Genomic DNA, 14,463 nt, shown 5'->3' with positions numbered 1-14,463 from the left:
GTATTTTCAAATCTTGTTCTCTTACAGAATTTTGCCAAAAAATAGCCATGTCCGTTCTTGTTGTTGTTTATCAGAATTATCAAAGATGTCAACATTGTTTCATATTCTCTTGCTTAAGGTAAAATGTAATGATGTGAATTTACTGTGTTAAGTAAGTATATATTGTAATAAACTGACTCAACTTGTGGCAGACTTTGTAATGTGAACAATACTATCTTCCATTTGAAAAGGTTTTTTTTTTTCCCCTGTGGAGTATTGGATGTTTAATTTATCTCATTATAGGCATTTGAAATCAGTTTGGAGCTAATATGGAGCAAGTCACAAACTTTACAGTGTGACTAGTTCCCAAGAGGATGATTAAATCGTCACACAGATATGCAATATACAGAACATTATGCCAATGTACTGTATGCATATGGCTGCAAGCCTGGACACAAATGCAATTTCACGTCATTTGAATGTCTTTCATGAGGCAAGAACTCTTTTGAACTGTCTTAAAACGCTCTTCGGCCATGCTAGCTACTAGTGGCCCTGGGTACAGAGGAGTCATGTCGACAGGCCCAATTAATGATGGGCGTCGGCGAGCGAATGAATGAAGAGCTTTGAGAGGATTCCTCCACCTTAAATCCCTCTGTGCTGCTGCTCCCAGACTGCCTGTGAAGAACAATCAAAAGGCAGCAACCCCCTCCTATTTGTCATTTTTAGACATTAGCCAGACATGGGCCTGAATATTAACCAGCTCCTTTTCCAGGAGAGTTCCACACCAAAGGCTGTGTGTGGCAATATACATTTTTAATCACAGCAGAGAAGCAGACATCTCAGTCACTCTCATCTATTTCAGTGTGTTTAACTTAACTGTCACAAAACAAATCTCATATAACTGCCTTCATTTGCTCTGCTTCATTTTGATCCTATTCCCAATTAACGGGAACATGTACTTTTCATATATTCTATGTTCTCTTTTGTAGAACAGGTAGGTCAAAATGGCAATGCTAGCAACTCCCTTCAAAATAATAATAATGGACACCTCACTGGTATTTGACAAGTGATTTTTTTTGTAATTACAGCCGTACCTCTACTTACGAGGTTTCTTCATGTGAAATATTCAAGTCACAAAACACTTCAATGGCAAATTTTTGTCTCTGGATACGAAATAAGTTCAAGTTATGAAAAGAGAAGTCTCAGAAATTCAGACATCCCCCAAAAGGTAAATAGACTTGTACCACCCTGTATTTTATTTTGATATTGGTGTGATAGAGTTGCTCTCCCATTGGCTATCTTCCAGTACCCCGCTGGCCTCCCATTAGCTAGAATCGAGCTGCTTCTTCATGATGCTTTTTGTGTGCCTCACCTTTTGTGAGTATTTGCAAGTGTGCTTAAAGAAACTTTTTGCTTTTCATCATGGGCCTCAAGAAAGTTATTGCGGTGCAAATGAAAAGAAGAAGCATGCCCTGTTATCAAAGAGTTCACAGGTGGTTCTATCGCCCAGTTTGCTGATGCATGCCTTGCACTTTTTAGGAAAATTCGAAAAAGTCCTCAAAGTCAATTGTCGCTGGACCGATGTTTCACCAAATATAACATAAATTAAAGTTGAATTGAAATTACAGAACCACACAATAATTAATTTTGTAAGTAGAGGTATTTGACTCAAACCTGAATTAATTAGATGGATATTTGAGTTATATAAGAACGTAGAAAAACAATAGTTATTAGCAATGTATTGTTTTTAGTTTTACTGCTTAATAATAATTTATAATAAGTCATAATTTGCTGCTCTTCTCTGTGCACCGGGCCAGTGTGGTGTGAGACGTGTGGATAGAGAACGAAAGGTAGGGCACGGGTGCCAGGCCTGCAGGGAAATGATATGTCCACCCATCCCCCTATAGGCCTCCCCTACTGTGGCCCGAGGCACCTCGGTTACAAGATCACTTGACTGTCATGGCACCGCACGGGTGATCTGGCCTTATTATCAGGAGACAAGACATTTTTTAAAAAAAGATTATAATGGGGAATCTGATGTCTTATTATTAAAAAAAAATACGGACATGGCTGCGTAGAATATGGACACGATTCAGATGTGGTAACAAGTAACCCTGCTCCAATTGGCGATCCATTTTCTCTTCCTAATTCATGACACCAAAGAACAATGCTCAAGACAAGTACACCATATGATTGAAATATTACATGAGAAAGAGCTCTCTCAGCAACATGCATTTGAATTGTCTATTTTTCACTTGTGCAGCTTGCCATTTATTAATCATTGTTTATGGAGAAATTATAGAAATCCGTTAAGTGAGGCACGCCATGCATGGCCTGGCATTGCACTGCCAGCATTTATCAATCACTCTCTCCCTGTGTTACTAAAGTGAAAACTGAGGAAAGTCATTGGCGCCCAATGAAAGTTTTCCTATGGAAATGTTGCCTTCCATTAAGAACCAAATTAACCACTAGACCAGTGCTTTTCTAGAACATACAACCGCAACGAGCTACAGTCACTAATGTGTGATTTATTATGTTCTTGGCGTCGTTATATTACTACTTCTGCCCAGCTTATCCGTTCCACTGTTGGGACACTGTAAGCATACGTGTATTTGTGTGAGAAGGGGGTTGAAGCGCAGAAGGCAGCCATCATTCAGTGGTGATGGTCGGCAGTCACACGTAACAGCAGTTGACCAATGACAGACAGGGAAGGTCATACGAGGCTTAGACATCTTTAAAACCTAGCAAACCATCACACACCTTTTAGTCTGATCAATCGCTTATATACATCACTTTATAACGCGCATTTGTGTAATATTTAAACCAAGTTTGCGTACTTACTTTCATATTTTCTCTTTCCAGATGATCAACTCTACTGGCAATGAAAACTGACTAAAAGTTACCCTCAATTGCATGGTACACTTTAATTTTTTTGCATACCCTCTCTGATCATATTTCTGTGTTCTATTTATGAAATTCAGTATTCTTTCCTAGCAATCATTTCTGGAAAGTAAATATGCTGCAATGCAAACATGGACAACATGGATTTTTTAAAAATGTTGGATCAATCATAATGTGTAAGGTCACACCCCGTTATATAGATTACGAAAAAAGCTCATATATACTAATATATTACGGATGCATAGACTTGTAAACAATGCAATGTTGGGAGTATTAGTTTTGTTTTAATGTGCCACTATCTGGCAATGTTTCTATTCACATATTTTGGTTTAAAAAAAAACTGGCCTACAATGGGTGTCCCCCCCATGTAGCCCGACCCCATGGATCAAATATTTGCAAGTGGAGGAAGTTTGTGCATGCTTGTGTGTAATATTCCAAATTTATGGCAAATATAGCTATATTTCATGCTTGTGTGTATTTGGAGATTGTCTAAATAAAGCTCACGTTTACTTCTGTTAAAAGTTTACATGTACAGTATATACAAACTAAAAAAAAGACAAACATGCAACTGTCACAATTGAGGTCTATAAGGTCGATGTCAGCTTTGGATGGAAGCGATAATTCTTTGCAATTTAAAGTCGAATAGTATGACATCTGGCATTTGATATCATCTTTTACCAAAATATCAGTAAGTACATTAAAAGGTTTTTTTGTTTTGTTTAACTATTAAGATGTCTGTTGGATGGAGATTACCCATGAAGTTTTACGTCGGCAACCTTTGTACTAGCCCCTCCATTGTGGAAAAAGGGCATAGATAGGAAGGCAGATAGAACGGATCAATAAGAAGTGCAGTTTTCTCCTCAGGCATTCTTTCATATCTCTCCCTTGTTTGTGCTTTCAAGGGGTCGGGGGTAGGGCCCAGTAAAGTGGTAGCGTGGGCGGGCTTTTACCCCCTTTATCAATCGGGATTTTAATTACACACGTCTGGAGCGACAGCTAGATTAGAAACCAATCGACGCTATCGGCCACAAAATCTAATTACTGTTTATTGACAGATAAGGGCAGGCCCCCTTACTTTTCCAAATAAGATAACCCCCCTCTTGCACAATGAAGAGCAGCTCATACTGTCATGAAAGACTCTATAATAAGTAAAGCATCACCAGAGAATTCTTCCACGCTTTTACAGAGACATTCCCTCTAAGGAGTTTTCTCAAACGGATAACATAGGATCAGTGAGACAGAGAGAGAGAGAGAGAAAGAGAGAGAGAGAGGAATGACACCTCTTCTTTCGGAAACAAAACATGTGCGATTGAAATGTTACAATACCGTTTCAATATTCAAATTCCTCCATTTTACACATTAATCGATCAAACTTAATGATGACTAATGTGTGACCTTTAACCTCGTGGAGAGCACACAGCCCTCTCTGTAGCTACAGCTCCCTCGAGAATGTTCCATCCTCACCCTCCAAGATGTCCCACTCTCATCCAACTCTCAGCCCCGCCCCTTGACACCCTTGCCCATCTCGTCCCTTTTACAGCCTTCTAGGCCGCTCTTTCTCTTTAAACTGAGAATGTGCCTCAGGTAAATATGGGAGTAAATGATTGGATTATTGTTCTTTCATTTGGCTGTGTAGTAATGGCTGGATTATAAACATTGCAGGATATAGATTTCCTGTCAGATCCTATGAATCAGACATCCTTATCTCATTTCCAGACTGCCGCTCCACCCAGAGCGGCTGTGCATGCGCACGCAAACACACGCATACACACACAATAGCAGATACATGCAGCTTGTGATTGAAACTGGGAGGGAGATGGAGGGACTCTGGCCACCAAGCACAAAATAGGCGGTCCAAAGTCCATTTGAAGATTTCAAAAACCACTTAAGCCCCCTGTCCATATTTGTTAAGCAAGTAAATCTAAGGGCCGTGGTGCATAGAATTCAAAGAGCACACAGGGATGGCAACGTAGGGAGCATCAAAAAGCAGGGGAAAGGGAGTAAGATGTCTCCTAAATGAAATTTAAGGGTGGGCTGAATTGAGCGTGGCTGACAGTAGGTGGAGAGCAAGAGGCACTTAAAACCTGATTCAGTTTGAATGCCAATCACACAAAAAAGATTGGGTTACTTTGATGCAGTATTTTTGGGCTGAAAAAGACAATATTGCTCGTCATATCAGTGTTTGTGCCTGAACATGTTTCACGTCTGTTGCTCTTCGTTGTCTCTTGTTTCTTTCTGATTCATTTCTCTGAATGAGCCAGCAGTGTAACCATGCTGAATGGCCGAGTGAACCAGCAAATGCTGCAATTCATCAATAAAGTCTGCTTACAATTACAGCCAATAAAACCACACACTCTTCTATAAGGTCACTAAAGCGACTGAGTTTGAGGACAGATTACGGAATAATCGTGTAATGCGCTGGTTTCCTGAATGATGCGTCCTCCAATGAGAAACTCTGTATGTATTCGTATGTGTGTGCATGCGTCTTGATCCCGTCTAATTTCAAAGTGCTTTAGTTTGACTTGTCTCAAAATTGTATTTTTAGACCACTTCAAATGTTTAGCGAAGGGCCATCAGAGCGAGCAGCAGAGAGCGATAATCGCTGTTTGATTGAGGATGACTTTGAGAGAGGCCGTACACATGTGTACACACCATTGAGTTACTCTTGGGAAGGAACAATGGGCTTCTTTCAATAGGCAATTCTTTAAACTTGTGGCACTTGCATTGGTTAAACAGTATCTGTGCTTACATGTATAAGAACACATTTTTACAGCTTAGTAAATGACTATTAGTTTAGTAGTTATTGGTAGTGAAATTGGCACAGTCAGTAGTGTATGCTGTACAAAGTGCTCAATTACAAAACAGTAGTACAATTCACTCATTCATTGATTCATTCATTCATTTTCTTAACCGCTTCATCCTCATTAGGGTCATCGGGGGTGCTGGAGCCTATCCCAGCTGATTCCGGGCCAGAGGCGGGGAACACCCTGAATCGGTGGCCAGCCAGCCAATCACATGGCACACTCACACCCATACTTTGGGGCAATTTAGAGTGTCCAATCAGTCTATGCATGTTTTTGGAATGTGGGAGGAAACTGGAGTACCCAGAGGAAACCCACGCAGGCCCAGGGAAAACATGCAAAGTCCACAGAGGTGGACCGACCTGGATTTGAACCCAGGACTTCAGAGCTGTGAGGCCGATGCGCTAACCACTCATACGGCGGGCCACCCGGTAGCATAATCATATTTAAATTATTCAAAGCAAAAACTTGTTGATGGTAACAATTTATTGAATTTGTCAAGCCTAGTGTAGTGATGCAAATGAAATGTGTTAAGAGTGTACTCTGGGCAAGTCTCCACAACATTAGGCAGGGCGCTTATCGTGATTTGAAATGAAATTCCATTTTGAGTGTATTTCATGGCGCATGGTAGCAAACATTGATATATCACGCAAAGGAGTGTGATTTTTTTTTTAACCGTTATTATTTGTTTTTCCTGACACATTTTGGAATAGAGCTCTTCATACAAACATAATGTTGCATTTGATTTCACATTTAAGACTAGGAAAAGACATGATATATTTTTAAATTAAGATTAGGTCAACTTAATCCATTGTTTTTTTTAACCACAGACTGGTAGTTAATGCTCCAAACAGAGGGAACTCAATGAGGCCCTTTTGTCATTCCTTTGTGCTAAAGTGCTGCACCATTACATTTATAGATTTTCTCTTTGATGGCATAATTTGGCCTTTATATCTCTCTCAAATGAAGTGATCCTCAGTTCTCCTAGTGTATGGCTCAATGTTCAGGTTCTATTTTCAAATACAGTTAATTGCATTTGAAAGTCATCAATAATACTATCTCGGGTGGCAATATAATTATTTTGATGTCACTTAATTTCCACACTGAAATGATTCCATCAATAGTCTCCAGTCAATTTCTATCTTTCACCATGAATTAATCTATTAGAGACAGTAATTACATGTTTGTAAAGGAGGTGCTTTTTGTGCTCATAATTCAGTGGAGTTGAGTGTCCATTGTGCGCCTGCCTGTTGGCACTCTTCTGGCTGTCATTCATCGGCTATGCGAATAACAGTCTTTTTTTTAGGAAAATAAATAAAGGCACCCCTGCTGTATAGGTCCTCTGTGGCTTTGTTGTGAGAGAGCCCTCCCTCTAGTGGAGACGTTCAAATCAGAAGTACAAACTATCAAATTGAGAGGGGAAAATGTATTGCTTTATGTATTGCATGACTTTGAATTGAGCCGTTTTTTTCTTAATATACAGTATCTCCTATTATTGATGTCACTTATAATAGTTTCCTCTTTTCACTCTAAGGTTCATATTTTTCACCTTGTAACTTTCAATTAACTTTACAGAACCGATCCTTGAAAAATGTGGAAAAACTGAATTTATAGAAATAAAATGATGCTTATTGATATAGTTTTAAAAAACTGCAATAAAATATTTGTTAAATAAACGTGTGTTACAAAATGGTAGTCATTTGCTTAAATCTGATCCCAAGAATAGTTCTCAGTAAAAAATTAAAGTAAATAAATAAATAAAATGTTGAGTTCTCTGCACTCAATGTTAAAGCAGGACAAGTGTATGTTTTTTTGTATATGTGTAAAAATGGTAGCCCTTTGCTTCAACCCCCAGAATAGTTGTGAGTTAAAAAAAAATAAAAAAAATAAAAATAAAGTTTAATTCTGTGCACTTAAAGATTTGTGTGTGCGCTTGTAAAAGGCACACGTTATCAAATTTGAATCAACCACTGAATAAAATTGAATTTAATTTAATTTGATTATTTGCACCCTCACTTATTCAGGCAAGATTCAAAAATAATATCATTTTAGGCTTATTTAAGCGAATAATATTGAGACGCTCTTTCTGGTTGACGTGACTCGCAAGTCTAGTTTGCAGGTGGGGGGGTGTTTGTTTTTACGTGCCGGGGGCGGAGTTGCAAGTGAGGCTGTGGCGTGCGACAGTTTGACGGGGCGCCCTGGTAGCCCACAGCCAGCATTACGCCCACCGAAGTACTATAGCCTGCTTTCCAATACTACTATACCGCACTTCCAGAGGCTGAGAAACCCGACAGACATCATCACTTTGTGACAGTACGCTAGTCGCCTGGGACAGTGACATGCCTAGAAAGGTATTTTATACACTAGTTAGCTAATCTCATATTATCTTTACATTCTCCCTCCTTTTTTTGGTGATGTTTTAAAATTGTAGCTTTCATTGTCATTCAGGAAAATATAGGGATGGATTAGTAACATTTAATTGCATTTGTCAGTGGATGTTAAAAGTCAATAAATCATTCGTTTCAGGACTAAATTGTATGTATTCTATCAGCATCACTCCCATTTTATTTGAGGTCCTGTAAGGTCAAGAGGAGGTCAACTTTAGTGACTGAGAAATGTCCCACAAGATTGTAATGTTACTTTACTTTCATTTATCTCTCTACCTCAACTCCTTGTTTTGGAGTGTTTGCTTCTCACAAGCAATCACAGATGGACTTGTGTATGTATAAAGTACCTATATAAACATACTATATTACTTAACTATATTTAATCTATCGTTTCTGTCATACTCATGCTGACATCATGATCATTTTCCATTCAGCAGTCTGTCTTTTTTTTTCACTGTAGGCAAAACAGTAGTAAACATACAGCAACTAAATTCTATTCTATCACCAGCACTTGATTGCAATAACCATGTAATTTATTATTTGAGATGCTGAGGTGTCATCTAAGTTGGAAAACTTTAATAACTTTGCTTTTTCCCCCCTTCGAGTGTCACTTCTTAAGTAGCAATTGTTAATTAAAAATAAACACAAGTGGACATGATTTACTCCTTGACAAAACAAACACTTATTTTCAGTTTAAGCTTGCAACAATTCCAACAGATGACATAATCAAGCCCTTGCCTACTCCTGTTACCGCTTTAACTTTTCATGCAGTGTGATCGAGTGCCGGCCTCACGTGGCTCTATTCTTTATTTCTATCAGATCCTTCTCTGTCAAATCAACTGTCACATGCTGTGATTTTTCATAACAGAGCTGATAAGGAGGAGCGATAGCAGCTTTCAGCAGGGCTTTCATAGCTCACACGGTGCGACACAAGTCAGGATGTCACTTAAAAGATTTGGCAAGCCACGTGAAAACATGCAGATATGAGATTTGTCTCATCGAGGCAGTTACCAAGGTGAAAGGTACCATTCAGGTTAGATACCAGGATAATACTATTGTGCATTGTATCATGACAGTATCACCACTTCTTCTGATTCCCCTTGGGCTCATTCGTGGTGATCCCAACATAAAACAACAAGCCTTACTGGGAGGCATAGCATCATCTGCTTTGCACCCTGAGTTTTACTTCCATCACTCTCTGCGGTGTGATGTCCTATTGGAGTCTTGAACCTTTGTTTGACAGTATGTTTGTATGGGACCCTGGAATTACGCTGACAGATGCTGGATTTGGCACCGGTCTTAATTGGATTGAATTTATTTAGTCATTTGTTTTCGTCCCAAAAAAAGAGAGAGCAGATGCTATGAAATGAGTGCCACTGTGGAGACACTATTGTTGCGCATCAATAGGCTTGTGATGATCAATAGGGATTGCGTGATGTTTTTGCATCGATTATAGAAACGTGAGCCGATGAATGGAACAGGATTCCTCTCCAGGGCTTACACTGTTCCTGCTCCATCTAGCAAAACCATGGCATGAATCTACTTTGCCTCTGCTGCCACTTGTGTAAGTCTTGAGTCAGACTCATCAGGCCTTTTTTGCCAAGTTGCATCTATTCGTTTTACCCAATAAATGCCATAATCTGTGCTCGTACAATGTGAGGATACAGTAACACGGCAACTCTTGCTGACTGTGAAATGCTATCTGCATTCTCTGCATTCTTACTGAGCTTGATCAACACTGAAACACAGGCGCTTCTAAAGCCAGGGTTAGAGGAGCAGAGCTGGATTTTCCGCCGCTTTAGAAGATGATGGGTCTCCACACCATGAGTTATAGCTCCAGATCATTTCTCGCAGGTGTCGAAAGGTTCACAATGCTCTCACACATGTAACATCCGCATGCGTTGCCAGCGACATAGCTCAATAAATAAATTAACTGTCTTTTGTGGTTTGAAAGCTATTGCCTTTTTTTAAAACTGAAGTGCTGCAAATGCAAGTGCATCATCCATACATACTGTGGCTTTGCTGTATTGCATTCACCTATGTGCTTTTCAGACACATTCTGTGACACTTCAAAATTGAATTCAGCAGGGTTCTTTTGACAGTAAATGTCCATTTTAGACGAGTTCACTATTTGCGTACAGATTCTAAACTCAATATTAAGGAGAACACTGGATTTTGACAATTATGAAATCATCTTTAGAACAAAATTGCTTCCCCTTTTACATTTTTTGTTGTAGTCTGTGTGGTATACTCCAATGATTTCAATGGCGTTCGCCATATACATAAAGATTATGGTCTTCCACGATCTCGGAAACGGTCGTAATAACCAAACACATCTCCAATTTAGTGATGTTACAACAAGATATGGATTCTTTGGACAACAATAACATATTTGCCGATATCAAAAGTTTGCCAAATTTTATTGGCAAGCATCACAAGCCTCTGATCAATTCAATATGTTATTTAGGTACACATTAAACATAATCGGTGACACTCAAAAATGTATTCTGAGACTTTTAAAACTGTTGCTAAAGTATAAATGAAACTAATTATTGTTAACAAAACCACATTTTAAAAGATGACAGCATTGATCAATGTTTTACGTTTTTATAAACTTCCATCGATTTACTGATTAATGTATCGATCTAGATTAGGGTTGTCCCTATGCGGACTTTTTTCACTTCGGATCCGATGTTTTTCAAGATATTTTTTGCTGCCCCGATGCCCATATTTTTAGACCAGTGAAAATAATACAAAGAATACTGCAACCAGTAAATGACAAATCATATTTTACCTATAAAAGTGAGCCCTGCTGGTACTGCTTCAGGAAATATTATGTTACTGTAATTAGTTTCTAAATAGAAGTAGTCCCACTCAGCCGACATGTTTGCTTGCTTAGTGGTTTGGATTTACATTAGCCGAAAAGCACCATGGGACTGAAAACACATGACTACTGGATTGGATCCGATCTTGTGACAAAATCCGATACTGTCCAATACTCCAAAAATAGATGTATCGCATGCCAATACTGAATATCGGATCGGGACATCACTAATCCAGATTGATGTGTCATTACACCGCTTCACTAGTAATCATACATGTTTGCTTAAAACATGTATGGTTCACTCGCCTGACTTCTGTGCAGGCATTCGCGGGCTCAATTCCCGCTGCTGGCAGTATGATTGTGAGTGTGAATGGCTGTCTGTCTCTCTGTGTCCCCTGCGATTGACCGGCGACTAGTCTAGGCTAGGGTCTAGTCTGCCTTTCGCCCAAAGTCACCTGGGATAGGCTCGGGCAACCCTTACGAGGATGCGCAGTACGGAAGATGTATGAATGAATTAGACACCGCGAGGTCCGCATTCTAAAATAGCAATGCCGTTAAGAAAAAAAGAAACTTGTTTTGGAAAACATTTTATTTTCCTTTGGTTTTATATAAGCAGACAACATCTTTTAGGAGCTTTGCTTTTATTCACAACTTTTGTTTTATGCGGTTCAGTCTCAAACACTTTTTTGATCCAATATCTCCTCCTCCCAGTTCCAGTGCAAGTGATTTTGTTATAGTTTATAGTTTCTCAATGACTGTACAGTGTGGTGTTTTTTTTACTATTCATTGCATATTATGTTTATGGCACCTTGCTGAATCCTGTCTATGTTTTGAAAGTTTTATACAGCTTCTAATGTTGTGTGTGTTGTGGTGTGAACACGCGTATGCGTCCGTGTGTGTTGTATCCACGCAAAGCGAGAATTTCGGATCCCTCCTCCTCGGCGCTGGGCCGACTGCCTCCCTCACTTTAAGTCCTCCCCCTCGGAGCCAGCCAACAGCAGCTGTTCCATATTCATCAAGCCCTTGAGTCTTAAAGAGCCCTATCCCGCCTGTGGAAAGAGTCATTCCTCTCGCTGGCGCTTTCATGCACTCTCCATCTCCGTCCTCCATCCCGTCACTGCCTGTGTGTCTCTCCCTCCCTCTCTCTTTCTCTCTCTCTGCCCCCTCCGCTCTCTCTCTCTCTGTCCTACACACATGCACTCTCTTGCAATCAGAGACAGTCTTCTTGCCACACATCTAGGCGTAAACAACACACATGTCCCCTTACACACCCTCACAGTCACTCAGTCCATCAGAGTCCAACATACCTGTGCAGGCTGGGGGAAGCGCTGTTGGAGGGGGGTTTCGGCAGCAACGTCTCTGAGGGTGCCCTGCTGTCATTTGGGGAAAGAAGCGGCTCTCAATTGTTTTCTCTTTCCTCTCCCTCTCATTCCTGGAATGCTAAAAGTGGACTGATGGACATTTCAGAACTTTGTCTTCCAGACCCTCTCAGCTATCATAACCAGTAGGTGCACTCTTTTTCCTTCCTTTCACTTTTTCATTTTAACTCCTCTGTGTTATCATTATTGGCTTTAATTCATCTTACGTCTTGTTTCATTTTGTCTGCACCTATCTGTCTAGTATTCCATTTTTTTACCTTATTAACTTTTTCTGTGTATATGCCCTCTTGCATCAGTTATTTTAGGTGACAGTTTCCAGCAACAGGGCAAGAGAAACTGTATGTGTGAGCATGTGCGTCTAGTGTACATGCTTTGTGTGAGCACATGACCGCCTTGACATGTTCCATTCCGTGTTTGTGGGCTAAATTAAGTTATTCTTTTTTAGTTATTCTTTTAGTGTCATTTTAATTACTTCAGGGTATGATTTTGGCTATGGTCACCCAATAGCTGTGACAATACAAGTTTTAGGTTAAAATGGGTTAAAACAAATGTATATAACATCACATCAGTGTAGAATATTTGCACAGTAAAGGCCGTAACAAAAAACAAAAGGACGACTCGCTGTCATGTCCTAAGCGGCACGGAAAACAGTCTGCCACCTCAGTTCAACACTCTGATTCACCCCATTTAACATCACTGCACCTATCCTACAATTTGAGCTTTTAAATTACATATGTGCAACATTTTCATGGTATGTTCAGTACTTAAGGCAAAATTAAACACTGCTAATTTTAAATGCTCTTAGTAAAAAAATAAAATAAAGATATCGGCAAGCCTTGGGTGTAAAGCCTCTCAAGGGTTTTTCAAATATTCAGAATTTAAAGTCAAGATAAATTCAGTCAGCTATTTATATGTATTGAAATATTTACTTAAATATAATTCACTGTGTAGTTTAGAATTTACATGGCTTTTCTTGTTAAAATTATGGCAAGTTTTCCGCCAAATGAAATCACATAAAAATGTAAAATCATTATTATTCAATCCCTTGTTTAGTTACTTTATACATTTAAAAAGTTTAGAAGATTCAAATAAAAATGTCAGGGAAGTTGAAAGGTACTGGGCTTGCTTTTTTTTAAGACACGTCCTCTTGCCGATATTCTACTTTGCTTTAAAAACTTCAGTTTGTAAAACTTGTGGCATTATTAAAATTGTAAGGAGTCTTTGTTCATATGCTAGATGTAAATTTTACTTGCATTATTAAGCTTGTCAAGTTAATAGTAAAGTCTAGGTATAGCACATAGGATATATTCTAAGTATAATTTTAACTTTACGTCTAAAATCACTAGTTTTATTTCAAAGCAACTTTTCAGACGTCCCACTGTCTGAATAACTATGATCCTTTGTTTAATAAATTGTGCACATCTCATTATTTATCTGAAAAGTTAGATGAAGAATTCAGGTATTAAAATCTGAAAATTCATTTCCCAAATCCCACATGCCATAAACGCAAGTACATCACATTTTGCATGTTTCCCAGATATTGAAAATTATTTGTGTGAAGTTTGTTTTACTCTCCTTTAACTGAACTTTCACACACACACGCATGCACACGCACACACGATGAACACATTTAATACAAGCACTAAACTGATTAAATATCAGCATATTTACAATTTTCTAAATATTGAAATATAAAGGATTCTCTTAGTGTCGCACAGTATTTACAAGATGATAAATTAACAGGCATAAAGTGCGGCAGAATGTTGGGAAATATGTCCTGCCAAATAAATGTATGATTATTACACCCCCACCCCCATACACACACGAGCACAACCCCTTGCCCCCCACCACCAACACAACCAAAAGCCAAGCAAAACTTGACAACGAAAAACATTGTCAGCCTTAAAACATTTTTTTCTTAAATATATCTTTTTGTCTGAAAATTTAAAACTATTTTAGTTAAGAATTGTCTTTTTTTTCTGTAGCACATACATGACATACACTTTCCTTTGAAGTTGACAGCATTGGTTGATGAGAGAATTAGTTGAATGTACAGAATTGACTCCGTTTAAGTAACAGTAGCATCATAAAATCCCTATCGCAGGACTTTATAGATTGACCTGAAAAGCTCACTTTTTCCAAAACGGTCTTCGGAATAGATGCTTATTTTAAATAAATTATTAACAACAGGT

The 14,463-nt window shown here is 38.9% G+C and overlaps 1 protein-coding gene across 9 annotated transcripts in view; it reads left to right on the top strand.

Moving 5' to 3' along the window:
- Positions 1 to 1,141: 1,141 nt before the first annotated feature.
- The window catches only part of esrrb (estrogen-related receptor beta), a 49,203-nt gene continuing 35,881 nt past the window's right edge, over positions 1,142 to 14,463 (top strand). For 4 of the 9 annotated variants that reach the window (XM_077621526.1, XM_077621524.1, XM_077621523.1 and 1 more), the window contains exon 1: positions 11,959 to 12,396. In XM_077621526.1, coding sequence (XP_077477652.1) covers positions 12,347 to 12,396 — 50 coding nt within the window. In that variant the 5' untranslated portion in view covers positions 11,959 to 12,346. Of the gene's footprint in view, positions 1,208 to 2,841; positions 2,896 to 7,886; positions 8,033 to 11,958; positions 12,397 to 14,463 lie in introns of those variants that run through there. The other 5 variants (XM_077621530.1, XM_077621525.1, XM_077621522.1 and 2 more) reach the window with 5 other exon arrangements.

Source organism: Stigmatopora argus, chromosome 15 (assembly GCF_051989625.1).
Source record: "Stigmatopora argus isolate UIUO_Sarg chromosome 15, RoL_Sarg_1.0, whole genome shotgun sequence".
Taxonomy (NCBI): domain Eukaryota; kingdom Metazoa; phylum Chordata; class Actinopteri; order Syngnathiformes; family Syngnathidae; genus Stigmatopora; species Stigmatopora argus.
Note: the sequence above shows the minus strand (reverse complement) of the source record. Positions and strands in the feature narration are given on the sequence as shown.